General features: G+C 44.1%; 1 protein-coding gene across 1 annotated transcript in view; it reads left to right on the top strand.

The window, feature by feature from the left end:
• Snx29 (sorting nexin 29) overlaps window positions 1-27,360 on the top strand; it is a 425,497-nt gene that overhangs the window by 309,760 nt on the left and 88,377 nt on the right. The window contains exons 17-18 of the mRNA XM_055597769.1: window positions 17,544-17,599; window positions 19,384-19,465. Coding sequence (XP_055453744.1) covers window positions 17,544-17,599; window positions 19,384-19,465 — 138 coding nt within the window. The remainder of the gene's footprint in view (window positions 1-17,543; window positions 17,600-19,383; window positions 19,466-27,360) is intronic.

Genomic DNA, 27,360 nt, shown 5'->3' with positions numbered 1-27,360 from the left:
GGGTTAGGGTTAGGGTTAGGGTTAGGGTTAGGGTTAGGGTTAGGGTTTTCATCATCCTTGACCCAGATCCAGGCTGGCATAGAGAAACAAGAGATAAGCCATACTGTCTCTCAAAAGTTCCACCGAGAAATGACATATATCTTTTCTCTCTTATTTCATTAATGAAGCAAGCCCTCTGGCACATCTGATGGTGGGGAGTCTTAGAAGAGAAGGCAGAGTTACTAAGGAATAACTAAGGGCTCCACAAGTCGTATGTGCCTAATGAGGCAGTGGTAGGAGAATCCAGTTAGATGACATGCAAAGTGCTTGGTTCCTGGGCACTGAGCCATGGTGTTAGTGGCAATGGGAATGGTGCATAGTGGGAATTATGCACCATTATGCTTGTTTTGTCTGGGGTTGACAAAAACTCTTATCGATCTGCTCATGCTGTGCACATGAACTGAGTCTTTCAGTTGTCTTCGTGGTAGGTCACTACACTTAGAAATATAATCAAGTCCAGGCCGATGTGGTCTGTGTTCTGAAAGAGCTCTCCCCTGGGAAGGACGGTTCTGCTTTTTCCTTTGGGTTTTCACTTTCAGGCTATGAAAACTACTAAAATAAAATAGAATGTAGAAGCTGCGAGGGATCTCTGGGTATGTGGTGTCTGTATTACTTAAAATGACTCCAGAGAAAGCAGCCTAGCCAGGACACAGAAGAACCAGCCACAGTACTGTAGATAAGTACAAACTGAAGCTCATGTCATGAGCTAGCCCATCTGTCCTCATTGTTCCTGCCAGAGCTGTCTTATCCTTTTGTGGAAGCAATGGCAACTGCAGGGATAGCCTAGTGTATCACCAAGAGAAAGAGTGAATCTCAGCCCCATTGTTGTGAACAGAGCCCCTCTGACCACTGTGGCAGAGTTGGCTTCATTCACTATGCCATTTAGAACCCATCTCTGTGGCCAGAGCAGGCCACTCTGGTTGGCTTGAGTTACTTGGTGTCCATCCATGGGTTCAATCAGCCAGTGAGATGGTTTCCCAGGAGACAAGTGAATGACAAGCATCAGCCAGCCATGGTCTGTCCCTTTCTATGTACCTTCCTTTCTTCAGGAAATATGGAAGTTCTGAATAGCAAAATGCTGTGTCTGCTGTTGCTCATCCTGGTAGACAAGAGTGGGGACAGGTGACTGTCTGGCAGAGCACCTTCCTGCTGTTTTGACTTGTCTCCAAAAACACCTTGTTTAGCAATTACTAAGTTCAAAGTAGAAGTGTCACACTGGGGAGGTGTAATTGTCAAAGGGCTGCTAAACATTACCATGCATACCATCTTTAGCAGAACTCATTTGCTGTTATTGACAAAAGAGATTGAAAATTGGGCCAGATTTTTTTCCCTGTCAGGGACGTTACTTGTTACATTTGCAAAGATTATTTTTGCACATGAGGTTACATTGATAAGTTATGAGGTTTCTAATGTAGCTGTATTTTTTTCAAGGTCTAATATTCAACCCCCTGTAGCTGCGATTACATAAAAAAAGCCATTTAGAATATATAATACATATATTCTCAATACAAACCATCAGATTTAAGTTTAAAATCCCCTTGGCCACTAGTCTTGATTGTGTTCAGAATAAGTATCCCAAGGAGCGTTGTGCTTCTCCTGGGCCTTCTCCTCGGGGTAGAAAGACCCTTGCCGTTGTGGAGCATCGTCTTGTGGCACTTGTCATTATGTGTCTTCCTTAGTGCTCAAGAGAGGAAGGTAGGTGGAGGCGCTGACAGATTAGCTTAGCATACAGAAGACACCTTTCTCTCTGTGGTGTGGGCGCAAGTCCTTCAGAGGTCTGCCACTGTGAGAGCAAGGGGGCAGACCCGAATTTCTTACTCCTCCCTTCAGCTTAGCCCCTTCCCTGCAGCAACCTTCTGCCCTGCCCAGCTGGTGTGTGACCTTGTGTCTTGGCATCATGGCTTGTCATTTGTGGCGTGGATGTGTTGTGTGAGGCTTCCCTTCCTGAAAGAAGATCTGACCCTAGATTGGAACTTAATATAAATACATGTAACTGGAGAGTGTGTGGGTTTGTGATAATGTAGCTGCATCTCTAAAAAGATGAGGGATGCCGAAGCCAGACTGCTAGGTCCTCAGCTAGGTTTCCAAAGACTCTTAATGCCACAGGCTACTGTCCACTTCTGAGCTGTAGCCACCAGAAAGAACGCTACCTGTTTCTTGCTGAGACCAACTTCGGACCCTCAGCAGGCAAATCTCCTAACACCCACACCAACCCTCCACGAGCTTCCCCGGAGGAAAGGTTGTAGCTGGTACAAGGCTGCACACTGAGTCTTAACTAGTCTTCATTAAAGTGAAGTCAATGCCAGACTTATTTAGATGAGGAAAGAAATCTAAATAGATTTTCCCAGAAAGCTAATACATACACAAATGTTGCAGAATTTAGAAAAAAATAAGAACTTTATTAATTAATTAATAAAGAATAGAGCTGAATAAAAGTAAGAAAGTATTTTTGAGGTGGTTAATTCTCTGTTACAGAGAATCGAAACACAATTCAGCTGTTTTTCTAGCCAAGTAAATAAATTTCAAACATTTTGTGTGAAAAAATAAGTTATACAAAATATTTTTTCACTGAATACTGGCTTATTTATACTAAAGTTCTGTCACTAACTTCTTCCTGTATCCACTTTATCACTCATCTATCTCTCCATCATCCACCATTTACCCATCTGCATCTGTTATCTGTCTATCTACTCACCCATCATTTATCCATCCATCCCTATTATCCATCCATCCACTACCTATCATTTATCCACCCATTTGTTATCCATCTGCTCACCCATCGTTTATCCATCCATCTCTATTACTTATCCATCTATTGCCCATCGTTTGTCCATTTATCACTTAATACTTATCCATCTACCCACTCACCATTTATTCATCTATTTTCCATTATTCACCCATCCACCTTCATTAGTGAATTTTTTATTTAGTTTTTAAAAACTGCAGACATCACCACATATTTTTCCCCAAGGTTTCCGTTGAACTTTGGCTCTCACACAAGCCAGAGTGCCTCTCTATGCCTTTTACTGGCTTGTCAATGCTCCCTTCACAGAAGCAAGCATTCTTCCTCTATTTTTCTATATGTATATAAAATTGAGTGATTATTAAACTTATATTGAGAAAGTTAACAACTTGCATTGCACATAGTAAAAATTTCAAGGTACCAAATTTTACAGAGTGAAAGGTTTTTTTTTTTTTCTTTCTTTCTGATCTTTGTTTCCAGTATCCTTTCTTCCAAATGTTCAATCCAAGTGCATGGCATACAGAGCGCACTCCCTCTTCAAAAAGGCAGCCTCTTCCCTGCTACCTGTTTTGTGTCAGGCCTTCGCTTTGGTGTTCTGTAGGCTTTTCCTCATTAGCAGAGAAGGAGGATTACAATTTGCCTGGTAACAGTGTGGTCTGGCTCTGCCTGTGTGTTTATATAACTATTCCTGAATTCCTCCCAAGCCCGTGTTGCCATTCATGGTGCTGCAGTGTGTCCTTGTATATCTGGCTTCAGGCATATGTTGTCTAAGCATCTTAATTGCACAGGAAGAAGCTGGTGCCCACTCTAAGTAAACCAATCATTTACATATGTTCCTTCCTTCCTTTCCCTCCTCCAGCCATCCATTCATCCATCTGTCCATTGGGATGTCTACTACTTTGTCCATTCAGTATGAACATTCATGAGCAATCTTACATATGCCTAATGCCATCTTGGCTCTAAGAACATTGCTCCTGAAACTCTCATAACCTTATGAGGAAATTTGATCCATCAAAAGTGAATCCACAGACACTTTTCAGGCTACACAGAGGATAAAAGAAAAGGACTCTTAGTCGCTAGCCCCAGAATCTTTGGCCTTGAGTATTTTTTAAAACCACAAACATCTGATACATGTGACTGTGTATTTGCAAACCAGGCAAATTAACAAAGAGACAAGCACGGTGCGTGTGGTGCAGACCCCTTTGAGTCCCTGTCATGGTAGTGAAAGTGCAGGTCAACATCATGCTTCCTTCTGTAGCTGAGCCTCTGCCGGCCTGGCCACCCCAGTCAGAAGATAAGATATATGCCCTTTCACATTTCGTTCCTTATTTTAAAATGAGGAAAGCAGGAGTGTCGGTGGGTTGGAAAATAGTTCTCGTGTTTGGCTGAGAAAAATGAGAGCTGATTATCTACGGCAAGGCTATTTGCAAACAAACACATGAGGGAATGATTCTGGCACATACAGATTCCTGTGCCGTTTCATGGTTGGGACAAATGTTCATTGTGGCTGTCATGTTTCTTCTGGCTTTTTCTTTTGAGCAGTGAATCTGAGCACTTTTAAATTAAAAGACAAATACAACTATTTTTCTTTGGTTCTTTTTTTTTATCCTCTAACTAACTTATCTTAACCACACATGAAGATTTTGAATTGCTGCAAAGCAGTTTAAAAATTGATTGATACTTCAGAATGGAAATAAGATTCACTCATTTAGTCAGTACCTGTTGTGTGCCAGGTGCTACAGCAGGCTGCTTAGTGGTAGCTGGTAGAGCAGTAGACAGTAGTGGTAGAGCAGGGAAATGCAGACTCCTGTCTGTGCTCACGGAGATGGGGCCAATCACAGAAAACCAGTGTGAAGTGATGGCACTCCAGGATAGGTGGATGGTATAGGGGAGCAGTGGAGCAGGCAGCTCATTCTGATGCTCAGGAAGGTGTGTTCTAGAGTGAAGAATCCTCAGACACCTTCTCTCTGTCAGAGGCACTCCACAGCGAAGCTCTGAATGTGAACTCCATCACTTTCTAGGCTTCTGAGAGGCAGAGTGTAAGCAAGGACAATTGTGTATGGGAGACCTTTGTAGTGTAATGGCTGTTCAAGATCCAGGTGTCTGAGCTCAAATCCTGCTGCTGGTACTGACTTGCTTGTTGTGTTGCCTTGGACAGTTTTTATGGGCTTGTGTTACTTTATGTCAAACTCCAGGAAGATAATGGCTTAAAAAGCATAATGAAGCTGGGCATGGCGGCAAATGCTTGTAATCACAGCACCTAGGAGTCTGATACAGGAGGATTCCAAGTTGAGGGGCTCATTTTCTCTGATCAAAGAATTTTAAAAGGCCAAAAAAAAAAAGAAAGAAAGAGAAAGAAAGAAAGAAAGAAAGAGAGAAAAGAAAGAAGAAAGAAAGAAAGAAAGAAAGAAAGAAAGAAAGAAAGAAAGAAAGAAAGAAAGAAAGAAGAAAGAAAGAAATTTCATTGGAAATCTTGGGGAGTCATGGTAGACACATGTTACTGGTGTTCCCTCTTGGGGATCTTAGTCTCATATAAGAACCTAAGTGTGGAGTCAAAAGGAAGCTCAAGGACAATTTATGTCCATCTTGAAGATTCCCACAGTATGGGGTCCCTGTAAGCTCCTTCGCTGGCACAGGAGTGATCCAGAGAGAGGCCAGAAGGAAACCCACCTGGTTTAGCATGCCCTAGTCATCCAGGCTGGTTCAAACTTCTGGAGTCTGACCCTGGACAGTTCACTTTTTTTTTTCAGGCATTATAAATTAGTCTGTATTTTGAAACTGCCTTTCATCAATATTCCTCACAATCTTTTTTTAAAATTATACTTTATACATTTTGTATCCTCCCATAAGCTCCTCGCTCCTCCCCTCCCGATCCCACCCTCCCTCCCCCTTCTTCGTGCATTCCCCTCCCCAAGTCCACTGATAGGGGAGGTCCTCCTCTCCTTCCTTCTGATCTTAGTCTATCAGTTCTCATCAGAAGTGGCTGCATTGTCATCTTCTGTGGCCTGGTAAGGCTGCTCCCCCCTCAGGGGGAGGTGATCAATGCGCAGGCCAATGAGATTATGTCAGAGGCAGTCCCTCTTCTCATTACTGTGTAACCACCTTGGACACTAAACTGCCATGGGCTACATCTATGCAGGGGTTCTAGGTTATCTCCATGAATAGTCCTTGGTTGGACTGTGAGTCTCTGGGAAGTTCCCTGTGTTCAAATTTTCTTGTTCTGTTGCTCTCCTTGTGGAGTTCCTGTCCTCTCCAGCTCTTACTATTTCCCACTTCTTACATAAAATTCCATGCACTCTGCCCAGCAGTTGGTAATCAGGCTCAGCATCTGTTTTGATAGTCTGCAGGGCAGAGCCTTTCAGAGGCCCTCTGTGGCAGGTTTCTAGGTTGTTTCCTGTTTTCTTCTTCTTTTGTTGTCCATCCTCTTTGCTTTTCAGGATGGGGATTGAGCGTTTTAGTCAGGGTCCTCTCTCTTGCTTAATTTCTTTAGATGTACAGGTTTTAGTAGGTTTATCCTATGTTGTATGTCTATATGAGTGAGTATATACCGTGTATGTCTTTTTGCTTCTGGGACAGCTCACTCAGGATGATCCTTTCCAGGTCCCACCATTTACAAGCAAATTATCTTGATTTCCTTATTTTTCATTGCTGAGTAATATTCCATTGTCTAGATGTACCACAATTTCTGCATCCATTCTTCAGTTGAGGGGCATCTGGGTTGTTTCCAGCTTCTGGCTATTACAAATAAAGCTGCTACAAACATGGTTGAGCAAATGTCCTTGTTGTGTACTTGAGCCTCTTTTGGATATATGCCTAGGAGTGGTATGGCTGGATCTTGAGGAAGTAGTATTCCTAGATGTCTAAGAAAGTGCCAGATTGCTTTCCAGAGTGGTTATACAAGTTTACATTCCCACCAGCAGTGGAGAAGGGTTCCCCTTTCTCCACAACCTCTCCAGCATGTGTTGTCATGTGAGTTTTTGATCTTGGCCATTCTGATGGGTGTAAGGTGAAATCTCAGGGTCATTTTGATTTGCATTTCCCTAATGGCTAATGAAGTTGAGCATTTCTTTAAGTGTTTCTCTGCCATTCAATATTCCTCTACAGAGAGTTCTCTGTTTAGCCCTGTTCCCCATTTTTTAAGTTGATTACTTGGTTTGCTGCTTTTCAGCTTCTTTAGTTCTTTATATATACTGGATATTAGCCTTCTGTTAGATAAAGGGTTGGTGAAGATTCTTTGTCAATCTGTAGGCAGTCGTTTTGTTTTGATGATGGTGTCCTTTGCTTTACAGAAGCTTTTCAGTTTCATGAGGTCCCATTTATTGATTGTTGCTCTTAGAGCCTGTGCTGTTGGTGTTCTGTTGTCTCCTGTACCAATGAGTTCTAGGGTTTTCCCCACTTTTTTTTCTAGTCAATTTAATGTGTCTGTTTTTATGTTGAGGTCTTTGATCCACTTGGACTTCAGTTTTGTGCAGGGTGATAGGTATGGATCTATTTTCATTTTTCTACATGTAGACATCCAGTTGGACCAGCACCATTTGTTGAAGATGCTGTCTTTTTTTCCATTGTATGGTTTTGGCATCTTTCTCAAAGATCAGGTGTCCATAAGTGTGTGGGTTTATTTCTGGGTCTTCTGTTCAATTCCATTGATCCATCATTCTGTTTCTATGCCAGTACCATGCAGTTTTTATCACTGTTGCTCTATAGTACAGCTTAAGATCAGGGATGGAGATACCGCCAGAATATCTTTTATTGTAGAGGAGTGTTTTAGCAATTCTGGGTTTCTTGTTCCATACGAAGTTGAGAATTTTTCTTTCCAGGTCTGTAAAGAATTGTGTTGGCAATTTGATGGGAATTGCATTACATCTGTAGATTGCTTTTGGTAAGAGGGCCATTTTTACTATCTTAATCCTGCCAAGCCATGAGCATGGGAGATCTTTCCATCTTCTGATATCTTCTTCTAATTCTTTCTTCAAAGACTGGAAATTTTTTTCATACAAGTCTTTGACTTGCTTGGTTAGGGTTACACCAAGGTACTTTATGTCATTTGTGGCTATTGTGAAGGGTGTTGTTTCCCTAATTTCTTTCTCAGCCCTTTTGTCTTTTGTATACAGAAGGGCTACTGATTTTTTTTTAGTTAATTTTGTGTTCGGCCACTTTGCTGAAGGTGTTTATCAGCTGTAGGAGTTCCCTGGTAGAGTTTTTGGGGTCAGTCATGGATACTATCATATCATCTGCAAATAGTGATTATTCGGCATCTTCCTTTCCCATCTGTATCCCCTTGATCTCCTTCAATTGTCTTATTGTTCTAGCTAGGACTTCCAGAACTATGTTGAAGAGATATGGAGAGAGTGGGCAGCCTTGTCTTGTCCCTGATTGCAGTGGGATTGCTTTAAGTTTCTCTCTGTTCAGTTTGATGTTGGCTATAGGCTTGCTGTATATCGCCTTTACTATGTTTAGATATGTGCCTTGTATCCCTGATCGCTCCAATACTTTAAAAATGAATGGATGTTGGATTTTGTCAAATGCTTTTTCAGCAACAAGGGAGATTATCATGTGGTTTTTTTTCTTTCAGTTTGTTAATATGGTGGATCACATTGATGGATTTCCGTATATTGAACCACCCCTGCATACCTGGGATGAAGTCTACTTGGTCATAGTGGATGATATCTTTGATGTGTTCTTGGATTTGGTTTGCGAGTATTTTATTGAGTATTTTTGCATCAATGTTCATGAGGGAGATTGGCCTGAAATGTTCTTTCTTTGTTGAGTCTTTGTGAGGTTTAGGTACCAAGGTGATTGTGGCTTCATAGAATGAGTTTGGTAATGTTCCTTCTGTTTCTATTTTGTAGAATAGTTTGAATAGAACTGGAGTTAGCTCTTCTTTGAAGGTCTGGTAGAATTCTGCGCTGAAGCCATCTGGTCCTTGGCTTTTTTTGGATGAGAGACTTTCGATGACTGCTTCTATTTCCTTGGGGGATATAGGACTATTTAATTGATTTACTTGGTCCTGATTCAGCTTTGTTAAGTCAAATCAATCAAGAAAATTGTCCATTTCATTTAGATTTTCAAATTTTATTGAGTATAGACTTTTGAAATAAGTCCTAATGATTGTTTGTATTTCCTCAGAGTCTGTAGTTATGTCCCCCTTTTCATTTCTGATTTTGTTGATTTGGATGTTGTCTCTCTGCCTTTTAGTTAGCTTGGCTAAGGGTTTGTCGATCTTGTTGATTTTCTCAAAGAACCAGCTCTTGATTTCATTGATTCTTTGAATTGTTTTATTTGTTTCTAATTCATTGATTTCAGCCTGAGTTTGATTATTTCCAGCTGTCTACTTCTCTTTGGTGTGTCTGCTTCTTCTTTTTCTAGGGTTTTTAAGTGAGCCATTAAGTTGCTTGAATGAGCTGTCTTGAATTTCTTCTTGAAGGCACTTAGTGCTATGAACTTTCCTCTTAGCACTGCTTTCATTGTGTCCCACAAGTTTGGGTATGTTGTGTCTTCATTTTCATTGAGTTCTAGGAAGACTTTAATTTCTTTATTTCTTCCCTAACCCAGCTGTCATTTAGTAGCAAGTTGTTCAGTTTCCTTGTGTGTGTGTGTAATCTTTTTGCTGTTTCTGTTTTTGTTGAGGTCCAGCTTTATTCCATGGTGATCAGACAGGATACAAGGGATTATTTCAATCTTCTTGTATCTTTAGAGGCTCGCTTTGTGACCCACTATATGGTCTATTTTGGAGAAGGTTCCATGAGGTGCTGAGAAGAAGGTAAATTCTTTTGTGTTTGGGTGTAAAGTTCTATAAATGTATGTTAGGTCGATTTGATTCATGACCTCTGTCAGAGAAATTGTTTCTTTGTTTAATTTCTGTTTTGTTGACCTGTCCTTTGTTGAGAGTGGGGTGTTGAAGTCTCCCACTATTAATGTGTGGGGATCTATATGTGGTTTAAGTTTTATGTATGTTTCTTTTACAAATGTGTGTGCCCTTGTATTTGCGGCATAGATGTTCAGGATGGTGATGTCTTCCTGGTGGAATGAAGTATGAAGTGTCCTTACCCATCTCTTTTTATTAATTTTGGTTGAAAGTCTATTTTATCAGGTAATAGAATGGCTACTCCTGCTTGTTTCTTGGGTCTATTTGCTTGGAAAGCCATCTTCCAACCCTTTCCCCTCAGGTAATGTCTATCTTTGTGCCTTTGGTGTGTTTCTTGTATGCAACAGATTGCTGGGTTTTGTTTACGCATCCATTCTGTTAGTCTGTGTCTTTTTATTGGTGAGTTGAGTCCATTGATGTTGAGAGAGATTAATGATCAGTGGCTGTTAGGTCCTTTGATTTTGATGTTGGCTGTGTTCATAAGGTTGTGTGCTTGGTTGCTTTTTGCTTTACTATAGTGAGGTTAGTTATTTCCTGTGTTTTCTTGAAAGTAGCTAATTTCTTGGGTTGTATTTTCCCTTCTAGTATCTTCTGTAATGCTGGATTTGTGTGTAGGTATTGTTGAAATTTGTTTTTGTCATTGAATATCTTGTTTTCTCCATCTATGAAGAATGAGAGTTTTGCTGGTACAGTAGCCTAGGCTGACGTCTGTGTTCTCTTAGGGTCTGCATGATATTCGTCCAGGCTCTTCTGGCTTTCACAGTTTCTGTTGAGAAGTCAGGTGTGATTCTGATGGGTTTGGCATTATATGTTACTTGGCCTTTTTCCCTTGCAGGTTTTAGTATTTTTTTTCTTTGTTCTGTATACTTACTGTTTTGATTATTATCTGACAGGAGGATTTTCTTTTCTGGTCCAATTTATCGGGTGTCCTGTAGGCTTCTTGTACTCTTATTGGTCTCTCCTTTACGTAGGGAAAATTTTCTTCAATGATTTTGTTGAAAATATTTTCTGGGCCTTGGAGGAGGGAATCTTCTTTTTCCTCTATTCCTATTATTCTTAGGTTTTGTCTTTTTATGTTGTCTTGAAATTCTTGGACGGTCTGTGTCAGGCATTTTTTAGATTTAACATTTTCTTTGACAGATATATCTATTTCTTCCATTGTATCTTCCTCACCTGAGTTTCTTTCTTCCATTTCTTGTAGTCTATTGCTTATGCTAACCTCTGTAGTTCCTGTTTTCTTCCCTAAGTTCTTTCTCTCCACAATTTCTTCCATTTGTGTGTGTTTTTTTTTTAATTTTTCCAGTTCTATCTTCAGATCTTGAGCCATTTTGTTGATTTACTTCATCTGTGTGACTGTATTTTCCTCTTTTTCCTTCAATTCCTTCAGCTGTTTGTTTGAATGATCCTCTTTCCTTTATTTCATTCAGTGATTTAAGCATTTCCTCTCTAAAGGCCACAAACTGTTTGGCTGCAGCTTCCTCTATTTCTTTACGTATTTTATTTGTTTCCTCTGTTATCTTCTTCATGATCATAGATGTTAGGTCATCTTCTTGAATTTCAATTATGCTGGGGTGTCCAGGGCTAGTTGCCCCTGGATAACTGGATTCTGGAGATGCCATATTGCTCTGGCTTCTGTTGGTTGAACTTTTACGCTGGCCTCTACCCATTGGGCTATCTTAGGTGTTTGAGGTTAGTTTCTGGTGTTTCCTGGAATCTTGTGGATGTGAGAATCTCGTTGGCAGGGAGTTGGTTTTTCCTGAAGGAAGCCTTCTCAGCTTTTTGGGTATAGTCACTGGATGGCCTATGTTTTTCAGTAGTTGCTACAGCATAGAGACCTGGGTGGTAACTGTGGTCCTTGTTAGTCGAGAGGGCTTCCCTCTCACCCGGCGAAGTCCTGAAGACAGCTGCCTTGCTTCTAGGTTTCTTGCTGTAAATTTAGTGATCTGCTGCTGTAACCTGTGTGTCCCCTGGTTAGGTTGGTTTTGTTAGGGATAACTGGTTGCACCTTGGAGCAATATCTGGGGATTGATCTCGGGGATCCTGGGCTTTTGTAGGTCTGAGGTTGGGGCTCTGTGCCCCGATACCCAAGGGGTAATCTGTGGCGGGTGAATACTGCTGTCCTGGTAACAGCACTCTATCTGGGGCACAGCAGGTCCCTGGTTTGGGCCAGTCTGTGGGACCTTTTCCAGGGATATACTGGGTGGTCTAGGTCTGTCCCTTTCCTTTGTTCCTTGTGAGGGTTTCCCCAGACAGTGACTCCAAGGCTCTGGTGTCCTGGGGCGCACAGTTCTGTCTGTGAGGAATAGTTGGTACAGAGCAGGTCTCTGGGCTGGCGGCGCACGCACCCGTCCTCTAGTCTGTGTGAGCTGGGTGCCCAACAACTCTGCGCTCCCCGCCTGGGCCCGGAACAGTAATGGCGGCCCATACCCGCTGGTTTGTGGGAGACTTTCCCCGGGAAAAGCCTGGGTGGTCCTAGTCAGCTCTGTTTCCTTCCTGTGGGGACCTCTCCTGACAGGTATTCCCAGGCTCTGTTGCCCTGGGGCGCGCTGTCTGTACTAGTGAGCTGTGCGTGCAGCTGCTCTTAGTGCTGGCACTGGCAGCGGGAGCCCAGTTCAGTGATGCCGGCTCGGACCCGCTGGTCTGCGAGACTTTTTCCAGGTAAAGACTGGTTGACCCATGGCCAGTCTCACTACTTTCCTTCCCTGTGGGTTTTTTTCATGACTGGGACTCCCAGTCTCTGGTGTTTTTGTATCCACCGATCAGCCTGGGAAGGTGATCGGGACTCACAGGCCTGTGGCTCTGGTCCAGCGACCTAGTGCCCTCGGGACCCGTGATCTCTTCCGAGTTCTGGCTGGGTGGCCTGAGCTTGGACCCTACTGGTTCCCACGCTGTGGGGGTTTCCTCTCACCTGGGAAACACGATCGCTCTTGTTTTAGAGCCCAGAGTTCAGTCTCTTGGCCACTGTATGGAAAATGTTGTCCTACTGCTCAGACACAGTGTTCTCCTGGTGCTGCCATCTTGGCCCCCCACTTTTTTTTTTAACATATTTAAACACAGCACATAAAATTGGTTTCCTTGTGACAATTATCATAAAACTTAGGATATGGCTACATGGAAACTGTAAAAGTACATGTCTTTTGCAAATACCTTTGACCTCTTCCATAAGAATGGGTTCTGTTGACTGAGAAAGTATGCTCAGGAGTCTCAGGGAGTCTGGTGAAGCATGGCTACACAGAGTAACAAACATTACCAGGTTATTTACACATAAATTTCCAGCCTTCTGAATGGAAACAGGTGTGCACATTCCTTTCGTAAAGGAGGAAAGCCTGCGTGTTTAACATTCTGGTTTCTGTATGGCTATCTATAAGCATATGGACCCCGTGCTCTCTACACATGGGAAGAGAATGGAGAAGAGAAAGGGAAAAAAAAAGCTGGTGTGGAGGTCAGTCATATGACAGCAGACAGTCACGTAGCAGGGCGTATGAGTAAGGAAGTTCACAGTGCCAGGGATAGTGAATGTGGGCTCTGACAGCAGCATCAGAAAGAGACAGGCCTTCCCAGCTCAAGCTCCAAACAGCCCACCAACCCTACTGAACCTCACGGCAGCTTCTAGGGACTACATTAGGGAAGAAGGGATCGCACAGTAAACCTTTCTTCTAAGAGTGCTCGCCAAACTAGGCCCTTGACCTGCTCAACTGCATTAACTTTCCAGAGGGGAGACAAGGCCATGTGTCCACCTGGAGGTAGATTCCAGTCTTCACTAGTGTCGGGTGCTCTTTTCCCATAGTGAGTGAATGCACGGGGTTACGGAGGAGGCTGGCAGCCTGGATTGGGCTCTTGACATCTTTGTTTCCTCTGGGGTTTGTTCATGTGAATCCTCATGACTTCCCTGTGGGTAGAGATGACACCTTGGCCCAGCAGCCCACTGGGGTAGGCTCTTCATGAGAGTGCTTTGTAGCACAGGTAGCATTAGGTGACATGTGGTGACATCTTATTTGCCCCTTGTGACTGTAGGTACAGTTTGCTTTTTTATTTTGAGGCAGGATTTGTCTCTGAGTTACCTGGTCTGGGCTTGAGCTTATGATCCTCTTTTCTCATCCTCCCTTGTGGGTAAGCTTCTGGCGTAGCTTCACCATCAGGCCCTGTTTTCTGCCACCTTTTCTATCTCTACCTATGTCCTGATTCTACCAACGGGAGAAACTGTGCTTTCCCCTCTGGCTCGAAAAGGCTAGCTAGTGGTTCCTTTTCTCTTCATCTTTCTTTTCTGCTTTCCTCTCCTCTCTTGCCATCTCTTTGTTCTTCCCTTTCCCCTCCCTCTCCTTAGAGAAATTTCAGAAGCATTTAGGCAGCACATAGTGGGCATTTGGGGCAGACCCTCTGGTGTCTTTTTAAGTGTGGGGACCTGACAAGTCAGTGACAGGACTCTGGCTAGAGTTCCACAGTGACAGTGAGGGTAGAGTATTATGATCATTGAGAGCTACTGGGTTTGGTCTGTGCCTGCTCCCAACCCCCAGGAAATCCTGAGTCAGAAAAGGTAGTGAAAACCATGCTGGCATAAACTGGGAGTGGGCTCTGCCACTCTCTGTTCCACTCTCTATCCTACTGTGTAAAGCACTGGGGGCTTGTGCTCCAGGGAGACCCAAGAATCCCTTTGGTATGTTTCTCCAATGATGGGTTTTGTTATCCTTGTACTCTACAGTTGCTTCATGACTTCCTAGATCACAAGCCAATAGGAAACAGTCTTTTTCTGGGGTCACTTCATTATGCCTGCATGGAGGGTAATCCAAAGAGGAGTCCAGAGCCCAGAGCTGGGTCTTCTCAGATTCCTCAGGTTTCAGGAGGTCAAAGATATGCTTGTGGTTAGCATCAAAAGGAAGCTGATTTTTCTTATAAAATATGTGTTCCACCATATTTATTGCCTGAATGTACTATGGAATCAGCATTCTGGCCAAGCCTGGTGGCACAGATTTACAAACCAAACTATTTGGAGGCTAAGGCAGGGAGATTCCAAGTTCAAGGCCTCTTCCTCAATCTCACTCCCCATCTGTTGTCAGTGATAACTCTTGACAGCTGCCTTGTGTATTATCTAGGATGGTGCTCTCTCTCTCTTTCTCTTTAAAAACTCCTCTAACAGGCCTCCTTACATGGCTGTTATTCTGTAACTAACATTGTTGAATAGTTTGTACACATTTTAAGTTCTGTAATCAAACAAACCCGAGATTTGGTTTTTGGGATGGAATCCAGGGCCTTGTCCACGCTGGCAAATGTTCTCCCACTGAGCTACCACCTGCTGCCTGAGGATGGTCTCTGACATGTTTTGGTTGGTGCATGGGGTTGTTGCTTCTAGGTCAGTTTTGGCAAAGGTTCTCTCCCTCTCACTTTTTAGGGATCTTGGTACCTGCAGCCTCCTGCCTTCTGAATATGTTATATCAGCTCTTTCCAGCCACTCACAGAAAAGTAATAGTCACAAAAACAGTGGCGTGACACAAAAGCCCAGTCCAATAAGCCCTTGGACCAGTGAGGCATATGGTTCTGTGAGCGTGCAGTTTGTTCAGTGGCAGGGCAGGCTTCTCCTTGTTGGGTCTGCAGGAGTCTCTTGATAGTACTTTTGTAGAGAAGGTGTGTGGGTGGGGCCCAGTTTAAGTGCCTAGCTGCAGATACCCACAAATGCTGAACCTGGGTCACTCTCCCTCTAGGCTTTTTTGCATGGGCTGAAAGGTTCCCTCAGGCCAGCTAGACAGATTCTTCATGCACCACCCAGGATAACAATGTACAGCTCTTACTTCTCACTGGTTACCATGTTGTCATCAAGCATGTAGCCTGTGACTGTGTTCTTTGATGTGCCAGGTACCATTCTGCATCTTCTACAGTAACTTTCATCCTCAGAACAACCCTGAGAGTTGTTCTGGGTATTGTCACAATTAACCTATTGTGAAGTTGGGAACAGTGCATGTATTTGCTGCTTTGCCATCACTGTGAGCAAATACTTGACATACATGACCTAAAGGGTATGGGTTGTTTATTTTGGCTCACAGTTGCAGGGGCTTCAGTCCCATCATGGTTAGGAGGAATAGCAGCATAGATTAGATGAGAAGCAGTAAGAAGGAATGTTGGCATTGCTGGCTTTCTTCTTTTCCCCTCTGTTCCACTGGGCTCCCAGGAATTTCAGGGTGGTACACTCCCACTGAGGGTGGACCTCTCTCTTGGTTGCATGTATTCTCCTGGGGAGACATGAACAAATGTCTGTTTACCCCTGACAGGGACAAAGAAATAATTCATTCCATCTTGATGAATTTATTGGGGTTACTTATAAGGGATATGGATGACTCAAAGGCAACTGCCCTTTTTTTTTTTTTTTTTTTTTTTAGGGATCTTGGTACCTGCAGCCTCCTGCCTTCTGAATATGTTATATCAGCTCTTTCCAACCACCCACAGGAAAGCAATAGTCACAAAAATCCCACCCTGGCCTGGGTGGTGGCACAGGAGTCACATCCCTGGAGGTTCCTCAGAGCTCCCTGGCAGCTCAGCTGGTCAGAGGGTCTACACGCTTACATAACTTTGAGTCAGGGCCTGCAGATCTGGTGCCATCCATTCCGTGTCTGCTTCCTGAGTCTTCTAAACACAGAACTCTCTCAGCTAATTGCCTCCAGAAAAGTCCTCACTAACATACCCAAAGGTGTGCCTTACCAGTTTTCTAGATGATTCTGAATCCACCCTTCACAGTGTCTCTCAGAGAATTGATTTGCTCAGGGCCTTGGAGCCAGGAAGAAGGGAGGCTGAAGTTAGGTCAGGACCCAGGCTCCTAACCACTCATACTCCTGTCTGTACAGCTAAGCTTTCTTTAAGGAGCACCTTATAGTCTCTTCCAGCCTTCTTTACAAAAGAGCCTCAAGACTTCATCTTTTAGCTGCTTTCTTCTTTGTCTTTATCAAAAGACTTTGAAGTAGACAGACTTGGCTTGTAGCTGCTTCCTAGATGGAAGCTCCAATTCTTGATTTCACAAGTGAGGCAAACAGTACCTGCCCCTCAAATTGACATGAAAATTGATCGATATTGTTGATAATATTCCCTCACTTCGCTACATTCTTCTCTGTTCCAGGTGCCTCCCCTTTCTTTGTACACATTCTTAAAATTCTAATCACCTTCAATCAGATGGCAAGAAGAAGCCCCTCCCCTGGGTGGTGGGGAAACACCATCATCACCACAGTGTAGCAGCTTCCAGCATAGTCAGACCATAGCTATTGTAAGCCTTTGTGCCAGCCCTGATGATTGATTCCCCATCTCCATCTGATGTTATAGGATAGGGGATCAGTGGAGGTCACATGCTGTTGATGCCTCCTGGCCCTCTCACTTACCTCTGTGGTGTATGGCTAGGACCCCAAACATTGTTGGTAGGAGCCATCATGACACTGATTTTTGTCACCAATCTTGTTTTAACATAGCTCTTGTCAGTCAGGATTCATGTTCTTTCTGCTTGCAGTTGCACATACATTATGGTGTAAAGGGCAGCCATTTTGAGGGGGCAGTGGCCTTTAGTGATCACATATTGGGTGTGACATTTGTGATACTCCTCACACTGACAGTAGATTTTTTTTTTTTTCATTGCACAGATGATATCTTATGTCTCCAGTCCTAATTAGTCCTTCATGGCTCTAAAATGACATGCTTTTATGTGCCTGTGATTATCTCAATAGGATTAACAGCGCTTTTTCTGTAAAGATAATTGAGATCACGCGTGGCAGCATGTTTTTATGACTACAGCATCATCCCTAGCCAGCCCTCCATGAAATCTTATTATTTTCCAGTAGCTACTTTACATGAGAGACAGAAGTTGTTGGTGAATATGCAAACTGTGGTAACCCATGATTTCTCTCCCTTCTCTTTCCCTATCTGCAGGTACCTGGAGATTTGAGCCAAACATCTGAAGACCAGAGTTTGTCGGATTTTGAAATGTAAGTAATGCAAGTGCTCTTAAGGGTCCTTAGAGAGTGAACCCTGTTGCTAGCTCGTGTCCTGAAGTCTACAGGGGAAGGCAGAGAGGCCCATGAGGTCACACAGGGTCCATTTGGTTATAGATCTGGGGACATTTTCTGAGGTCCAGGCCATCTACTGTGCCTTATTTTCCCTTGGGCATTTAAAAAATCATTCTGGTTTTGAATTGGAATTTAAAGTTGGGAAGGCATTACATAGAGTTTTAACTTGTCACTCTTGCAAGGCCATGGTCATCTGAGCAGGATGGATGGTCCTTTTGCACAAGGCCCACACTCCACTCTTCATCTTGCTGCAGCCACCTGTTCCCTGCTGCTGTCTGGCCCACCCAGAACAGTCTGCACTGCTCTGGATTTGACTGGCTCCAATTCTGTCTGATGGCTCTGCTGGTAACCCCTGAGGGGGCAGTTATCCTTCATACACTTTCCCTTTAGGTAGCCATAGTCCCCTTAGGCCCCTTAGACTTCTCCTCTTCACATGGTTGTGGTTGGTAGATGACCACAGCCTCTCTAGTTTTAGACCCAGGAATTCAAGGGCAGCTAGACACAGTGAGCCTTTGTCTTGATAACAGCAAAAGTCATGCCTCCCTCTGAGAAGGTTCATTTAGAAAGTCTACTCTTAGAGCATGGGGGAAGGCAGGACATTGGAATGAACACTTTGTCTAGAGCCAGGAAACCAGTGTCATAGGCACCACACTTATAACATTGTGACCTCAGATAAGCTCACCTCACTGAGCCTTAGTGTCTTCTTTGATAGGGTGAAAATCCTGGAGCTTTGCAGAGTATGTTAGCACTGGGGTGAGACTATGGACAGCACAGGTCGTCATATGCCCCATCTGTCTTGGAGGCTGCCATGGTGGGTGTAGGAGATGAGAAAACAAGGAGGGGGCAAAGAATGATCAAAGTTCAAGATGAGCTTGACCCTCAGATAGAAATGCTGTAGTAGAGTGGGCTTCACATTTCAGTTATCAATTAAGAACGTGCCTCATAGACACACCCACAGGCCAGTCCCATGGAAACAGTTCCACAGTTGAGGTTCCTCTTTCAGGTGTATCAAGTTTACAACTGAAGCAAAGTATGACTGCACTTTACACAGTGTTTTGGAGGGTATTTGTACCTGGCATCTGAGATTTTTTAATATATTCTTTTCCATTGCCCCCTCCGCCCCTGCCCTGCAACCCCAGGTAGCTGTCACTTTCAAAACCACAGGTATTGTTTCCTGAGCTACTGTGTGAAAATGGAGATCAGGGTCAGAAACCAGGGTAATGGAGAGGCAGGTGGTTCCATGGGGGTGCTCCAGAAACTGGGTGTTACTAGGTATGACCTCCTTTATCAGATGTGGTTACTGGGCTTCAGCTGCATCCTAGGCCAGGGTCACTTAGCTGGTAAGAACCCAAGATGAAACTTTATTTCAGAGAATATACTGCATATGTAAATTTAGATGTATATGCATATCCTTTTATGTACCATATAAAGGAGATGTATGTGTGTGTGTGTGTGTGTGTGTGTGTGTGTGTTTGTGTGTGTGTGTGTGTTTGTGTGTGTGTGTCCTTTAAACCAAGGTCCTTAAAGATAGTCTTCTGAGGTCTACTGATAAGTATTAAATATTTCCTTATCTCCCTGTTAGATGTATGACTGTTGTATAAGTGTCCTTGTTTGAAATGCCTTTTATTGGAGAAAATAGTCTCTTGGCCTGCTTTGTTTTTTTCTGTAAATAAAAATGCCCCTCTCATCTCTATTCTGGTCAGATCAAATCGGGCGCTGATCAATGTCTGGATCCCTTCTGTGTTTCTCCGAGGCAAAGCAGCCAACGCATTCCATGTGTATCAGGTAAGTGTCTGGAGTTTCATGCGCACATCATGTTTGGAAAGCCATGATGCTTTGCATGTTGGCACTATTTGTGTATCTACAAGAGCTTCCCAAGTGGAGTGGTGTATGGCCTTTGGTCAGGAGGATGGGAGGATGTACATGGAGTTTCCCATTGTCGCCTTGTGTTGCTGTTGCTCTGTGACTCTGCTGGCTGTCTGTGGCTTGATGGCTGTTTCCCAGCAGTACCACACACTCAACCTGTCTGCATGGCTTCAGCGAAGACCTGGGTCATGTCTCAGTCCATCTTGGATCTCAGGTCTATGGCTGAATCTTGAGGTTAGGTGAAGGATTTTGGTTTTCATGGCTGGCTCAGTTTGGCTCCTGTAACCATTGCTGGTACCCAGGTTGGCACTGATCTCATTCAACCACTTGTCTGAGCGTGAAAGATGAGACATGATGTCCCAAATGAAAACTAGATTGCTATTGTTTTGAAACAGGATCTTGGCAAGTGTGTAGTTTATAGGTGTGTGCTGCCATGCCCAGTTAGGTTACCCTTGAAAAGAACCATGGTGTCTTGATAAGCCAAGACTGCAGATGTCCTCACTCAGTCCTCAGAGCTGTCTAAGATATTCTCATGAGTGCCTCAGGTCCTCTGCAGGGCCTGTATGTTCTGCAGATGGTTTGCAACCAGAGTTGTGGGGATTTTGATGTTTAAGTTTCTAGTTCTATATATAACATTTGTATTAGTCTTTGTCTTACAGTGCTTCTGGTTGGTGTTTGGAAACGTTTTAGGAAACTTTGTATAGTGTTCCCCATGTCACTGATAATGGATAAAAGTGACTTATTTAAATAATGGTGCCACTGGGAATTACTTATAAGATTTTTTAACATGAATGTTATTTAGATTTGAGATAATTTCTAGAGGAGCACATAAGAAGGAGTGATAAAAAGAAGAGAAAGATATACCAGAGTCTAATAGAATGGAAACTCAAAGGTTTGAAAAGGAAAAAGTAGAAACTATTTATTCTGAGATCCAACATGGTCCTTCCCAGTGATTTGAGTTTCCTAAGGGCTTCCTGGCAGCCATTGTGATATGGAAATGCAGTTGGTTATTTTGAGTGATTTCATAGCTAACAAGAAAAGATGTTAATTCCTCACAGGGAGCTAAAAAAGAAACCTCCACATGGGGCTTCACCAGTGAGGAGGGCTGAAACAGACAATCATCCATTACATCCTGTGGCAATTTATTGTCTACTTTCAAAGGATTTCCTTTGCAGGTGGCTGAAGGCATAACCGCAAATGACCCCATGCCTGTGAGAAGCCCTGTGCAGCTTTCTCAGTAGAACTGTTCTCTCTCCCACCACAGCCACTAGCCAGGCTCCTTTAGATTGAGATTATTTAAAGCCAAATAAATTGAGCACTTCTGCTCCTTGGTCACACTAACCGTGTTTCAGGTGCTTGCTAGCTGTGCCCATGGTGGCCATGTTCTGTCTTTATCAGGACAGAAGCTTCAATAGGGCCATGCAGCTTGAGGGCTGTGCCTCCCCGTGGGGGGAGAGGGGGAGCAGGGTCTCATGTGTGCTGAGAGTTTAGAAGACAGCAACCGGATGGCAGAGCTTTGGGGGAGAGCCCCTCCCACATAGTGCTTCTGTGAGACCCACAGATTGAGAACCAATGTTCTACTGTTTCTAGTGTGCGGTGCCTAACTATCTCATAGTACAATAGGACATTACCATCTATAGGGTGCTGGGCCACAGTCATAACTATTTTGGAACACATGTGGCCTGTGAGTTACAAGTTAGACATGCCTGTCTAGTCTCTGAAGGACAGCTTTATGCCCTCTTGTCTCCAACTTACATAACACAAGAGGCTGGTGATTGATACCTTTGGCCAACAACAGGTGTCGTTTGTTTTCACTGCATTTATTTTTACATTTGCCTCTCAGTTATGACACAGTTCTATTTTCCCATGTACCATGATGAGGTACAATTTCTTTAAAAATAAATTTTAAGTAAATAGGATATGAGTCAGCCTAAAGATTAATACTAAATTCACAGTGGTAAAAAGAACATAAAGTCAAGGGACTACCGGGTGGGAACACTGGCATAAGGCATGAATAGGCTAAATTAGTAATATAAATAATAGATACCAGCCACAGGTCCCCATCCCTATGCTGATTTGCATGCTGTGGGAACTGGCTTCTTCAGGGCTCATAGCAGCTTTGTGAGGTGAAACACTTCTGTCCTGCCTCATGAGGAGGAAACAAAGGCATGGACAAGCACATCTTTAGTAACATGGCTTTTTAACTCCAACTGCCACCCTGATAGGCTTTTAGAGATTCAGTCTTACTATTTTAGCTACTTTCCTGGTGCCATGACAAAGTACCCTTGAAATACAAAATCAGCTTAAGGTAGAAAGTGTTTATTTTGGCTCACAGTTGCAGAGGGACATAGTCTATCAAGGCAGGGAAGACATGGTAGCAAGAGAAGAGGGTGGCTGGTCACAGTGTGGCTGCACTTAGGTTGCAGAGAAGTGTTGCTGTACTTTGGAACTTCCAGGCCACCTCAATGACCTACATTCCCCATTAAGACTCCATCGCCTAAAGGCTCCACGGCCTTCCCAAACAGAACCACCTCCTAAAGGCTCCACAGCCTTCCCAAACAGTGCCATCTCCTAAAGGTCCCATAGACTTCTCACAGTAGAACCAATTTGGGACCAAGTGTCCAAATGTGTGAGCCTGTGGGGACAGTTCACATTCAAATCACACTAACTGTAAGTAGAATCAACTCTTCAGAAATTCCCAGAAAAACAGCTGGGAACAGCTGCCTTATTCCAAAGGGAGAGGCCCAGCCTGGCTTGACTTGCTGTAAAGAGAGCCACCTGCATCCCTGAGATGATGGGCAGACATCTGGACCTCTGCAGTGTGAGCTCTGCACGTATGCATGGATGCACACTCATGTACTTTCTTCCAGCCTGCTAGGCTCAAAAGCCAGATCTTAGCATTTGCCTCAGGAAGTCGCTGAGCAGTTTGCTATCTCCCAGTGACCATTCCTGTCCTAGCAGGACTTCAGAGTTGCTCCCTCAGGATATATTGTTGGTGGATGTCAAGTTCCCAAAGTCTGCCTGGTAGGATGGCTCAGAGACTGTATTCTCCAATGCCAAAGACTCAAAGACAGTTTCCCTACATTGCCCAGACACTAACTGTCAGCCCCCATGCTCGTGCAAATGCGAAAGAGGATTGTAACAGGACCTCCTGGTCCCCAGGGGTGCATTAACAACTACTGCTCCTTTGCCTGCAGGGTGCCCAAAGTGATAAATGGCATTTTGGCAATGTTCAGAACAAAAATAACACTGGCTTCCGTTATCTTTCCAGTTTAACGCTTTTCATCCTGAGGGTTTCTTATACTTTGGGGCCAACTGATGTCTGGCTGCCAACAGGCAGTAACCAGAGACAAAACGGTGAAACAAAAAGGGGAAACAAACCTACAGGAAGCCACCTCTGTGCACAGTGTTTTCTTGTCCCCCCCCTTTTTTAGTACACAGTTATGTTTGTAGTTTGATTTTCCATCACTTTTACCCAGTGTAATTAAGTTTGCTATTGATCAATACATTCTAGCTTATGCCTCTGCAGATGTTTGAGTCTCCAGATAACCCAGCTTACAAAAAAGTTGAAGATCTGTGCTATTGGCCAACTGAAAATGTTTAGAGAGTAATCTTGGACCTTAAAACAACTCATCATTTCCTCCCCCACCTTGGCAAATGTTAAGCTACTAAATTGACAAGAAATAGCACTTCAGCATGTATGTTCTAGGCCCTTGAGTCTTTCTTTTAAAAGTACCTTTTCTCTAAGTACACCTGGCATCTGTTGTCTTTGTGAGATTAATTTCAGCTTTTGAATCCACTCACCAGAAGTGTGACCCAATTAGGTTTTCTTTGTACAATGTTGCTTTGTTTCAGCGAGGCCTTTTTCTTCTAAAATAGCCCTCTTGCCTAGAGGCCACAGGGTGTTGTCATGGCTGAGAAAAAAGGTGGTACCTTAGGAAGACTCACTCAGTATTTAAGTAACCCCCTACTCTTCCAAACAATCCTGCCAAAGAAATGTATGTAGCCAGAGTGGTTGAAGGTTTATCAAGGTGAGCATGGGTGTGTGGAGGATGCTGGAAATTTTTTTTCTCCCTATCAATAATAGATCACAGGTGCTCAGTAGGCTATATGGGTCCCTAGGTGGTTTTGAGGGAGCAGTGTTTTTAGCCTCCAGGCCTGGGTTTCTTGGCTTTTCTTTCATCTTCTTTCCTAAGGTAGTGTACTTGCGTGCCTCAAGTCTGTTTTATCTCAGGCTCCATCTTTATGTGGCTCTGCAGAGAGAGGCCACCCGCTAAGTAAGAAAGATAGCATAGCTGCATTCAGAAATGGCAGCTGCAGTGCAGAAGTAAGGCTGAAAGGAGCCTCACCTCTAGAACATGACATTTCACTCTTGGAGAAAGGCACCAACCAGTTCCAAGGCTGAGGCTGCTGCCTCTAATCCATGCCTGGTTCCACCTGCTGCATCTGCTGTGAATGTGGTGGCCTAGAGAGCGTCCTGCAGTTTTCTCATGTGTGACTGTGATTTCTCCAGCTAGTTCTGGCTAACATGTACAGGCCATGAGAAATTCCTGTGTAGGCTTCTTTTCGAAAACATTCCCTCTCACAGCACCAAGTGTCTGGGGATTGCAGCCTGTAGTCCCCTGCTGTTCCTAGGGCACTCAAGCCTCCTGGGAAATGTATGGGCTTCAGATGTCACTGTTATTTTCTGTTCCTGGTTTTGTCTTAAAAATAGGGGTAATTTTTTTTTCTTTGTAAAATTTATTTGTCTCTAAGCTGATGACCAAGGACCTGCTATATGACATGCTTAACATGCAGAACCAGTGGTGAGCCAGGCTTGAGACGGAGCTTTTCCTCATGACCCTACATGTTAGTGGGGGCGGCAGGAAGCGGCACTACTCTGCAGGAGGAGGGAGGGTGACAGTGACAGAACATGCCCACGTTGCACTATGAATGGGGGCATGGCCACATGTATCAACATGTAATGGATGAGTACATGTGATTTATGTGGACATGACCCTTTACAGTCCTCACTTAACCAAATGACTTTGGGCATGTTCTCATATTGAGAAACACTGACTGGCATCCAGTCTGTCAAGCTTTTTGTATCATCTGCTACAAGGAATAAGGCTCCCTTATTTCTGATAGACCTAGGGTCTGGAAGGTGTGGTGGGCACACAGGACCTACATTTGGGCAGCTACAGGTCAAGGGCGGTGTCTGTGGGAGGCACCAAGGATCCCAGGAGGCTTCGTGGGAAGTGAGAGCTGATGTACCTGGATGCTCACTGTCATTTCATGCATTTTTTGACTCACGAACTGGACACTGCTGTCCTCAGGCCCATGTGTCAGATGAAGTGATGGTAGTCATGGCTTGAGGAACTTGCACTGGGTCAGTTTCTGATATTGTTGCTCTCATGGAGCTCTCTACCTACACATCCATCTCATAGGCAAATGCCATGGATTTGTTTTGGTGAAGCAATCTCATGACCACAGTCCTCTAAAGGCTCTGTCCCCTGTTTTATTTCCCCACTACTCACTGTCCTTGCTACCATAGCAGCTGGTACTGGTGATAAGGCAATGTTCTCACAGTCTCAGAAGAGACTGCACTAACTGGAAGGAGGACTTATTGAGTCCCCAGGGCCATGAGAAATTCAGTAAGGGGGAGGGGCTTCCTTGCCCATCAAGTGGCAGAGTTTTCATCATATTCTTGATTAGAAAGATGTAGTTGGTGTCTAATTCCTATTTTGAAAACTTAAGGATACACCCTATAGGTAGAAGTGGACACACATCATGGGTAGATATCAGATGTAACTGATATTTCTTGATATTTGCTTTTTCTTAGGAAAATCAAATGCAATAGATTACCCAAAATCAGTAGCACGGACTGGGAGGTGGAAGTGTCAGGCTATCAGAGTCCTCTGCTATCCTGGACTATACCTGCACCCACACATAGCCTTTCCTTGCTATAGAGCTACAGGCACAGATGTCAGGGCAGTGGCCTGACAGATAGGACATGGAGTTGACCCAGTGGCTTGTCCTGGGGATCCACTGCTGCCCAGTTCTTTCTTCTGTGCTCATGGTTGAGTGGTCAGAGTTGTATGATCATTTGCCAAGTATATACTTTGGATTGAAAGCAGGGCTTTTGCTTGGGCAAGTTCAAGTGTATAATTGTTGAATAATAGGTATTAGGAACTATCTTCAGGAAAGTAAAAGGCATAGCCAACCACTGTTGGGGACGTTCAGGTCAGAGTGAGCAGCAGGGACTTGTCTTTGTCACAACCACAGTGGGGTGATTACTAGGAGATCAGAGGGTGAGGAGAAGTAGTGATAGGTTACAGGCAGCATGACTGTTGAGGGGAGAGAAGCGGAGATGCAGAGAGGCACAAGTCCCCTGAGGAATGAGGAAGGTGAGGGAAATGGAGTGGTAGTCATTAGCCTCTCTCACTGCTGCGACCAAATACCTCAGCTTAAGGGAGGAAGGATTTATTTGGGTCCCTATTTAAATGTTAGTTTATATCACAGATGGGAAGGCATGGCAGTGAAGGCGGTTGGAACCTCTTAATGCATAGTGGAGGGAGCTGGCAATAGCTAGTCATACAGATGTAGCAGACATGGAGCTAGGGCTAGGACTAGAAAGAGGGCCAGGCTAGAACCTTCAGAGTCTCACTCCTAGTGACTTACCCACTCCAGCTATGCCTGTTGCCCCAAAAGGTTCCATTCCCTTCTGTGGTGGTTTGAATAGGTATGTCCCCCATATGCATGTGTTTGAATGCTTGGGCCCATAGGGAGTGATGTTATTAGGAGGTGTGGCCTTGTTGAGTAGGTGTGTCACTATAGTGCTGGACTTTGAGCTAGGCCTAGTGTGGCAGTCTCCCACTGCCTGCAGATCAACATGTAGAACTCTCAGCTCCTTCTCCAGCACCATGCCTACCTGGATGCTGCCATGCTTCCTGCCTTGATGATAATGGGCTAAACCCCTGGAACTGTAAGCCAGCCCCAGTTAATGTTTTCCTTTATAAGAGTTGCCATGGTCATGGTGTCTCTTCACAGTAATGAAACCCTAACTAAGATACCTCCCAAATAGCACTGCTGAGTATTCAAATACCACCTGTGGTATATATTTTATGCCCCACCCCAAACCTAACAGGATCCCAGCTGCAGTGTGGCAGGCAGACCTGCTGTCTCCAGGGTCCCCTAAATGTACATAGTCCAGGAATCATTTTCCATCTGCTGGGGTGTACCAATCCCAGTTGAAAAGAAGCCTCATTAAGGTGACTTCCCTGAAAGCTAACTTAGTCAAGATAGGGATATAGTCTGTAGTTGTGTTCAGCTTTAGTTTCAGACATATGCTGGAGTCACAGGAGGAGCGTGCTCTGGCCCTTCTCTCCCGCTTTCTACTAGTACAAAGCACAAGTTATTACAGCCTCTCTAAGGGGAGTTAATGGATCCACAAAGGCCTTCTGGCAGGAAGGGTGACATTTGGCCTAGGGTACTGTACAGTGTGAGTTCTAGCACCTATGGCCGACAGACCTTCCCTCTTGGTTGGGTCATCCCAGCAAATGCTGCTGCTTAGATTTGACATCATGAGCCCAGGTTCCACTGTGAGCTCCCATGGAGGGAGACAGGTTCATGGCAGACAGTACTGGTTCCCCACACTCGCTTGAGGGCCAGGGGCAAGGAAGAAACAAGAAGCCTGCAGGCCTGGAGAGCAGAGATAACTTTCTCCTGTTTTGTTCAATCCCTTCTTCCCCATCTTCTAGTCTTTCTCTTTTCCCTGTTGTCTGTTTGTTGTTTTCCTGTCCAGGTCTTCTTCCCTCCCTAGCTGACTCTGCCTC

This window comes from Psammomys obesus, unplaced genomic scaffold (genome assembly GCF_907164565.1).
Source record: "Psammomys obesus unplaced genomic scaffold, mPsaObe1.curated_primary_1811, whole genome shotgun sequence".
Classification (NCBI taxonomy): domain Eukaryota; kingdom Metazoa; phylum Chordata; class Mammalia; order Rodentia; family Muridae; genus Psammomys; species Psammomys obesus.
This window is presented reverse-complemented; position numbering and strand designations above follow the sequence as displayed.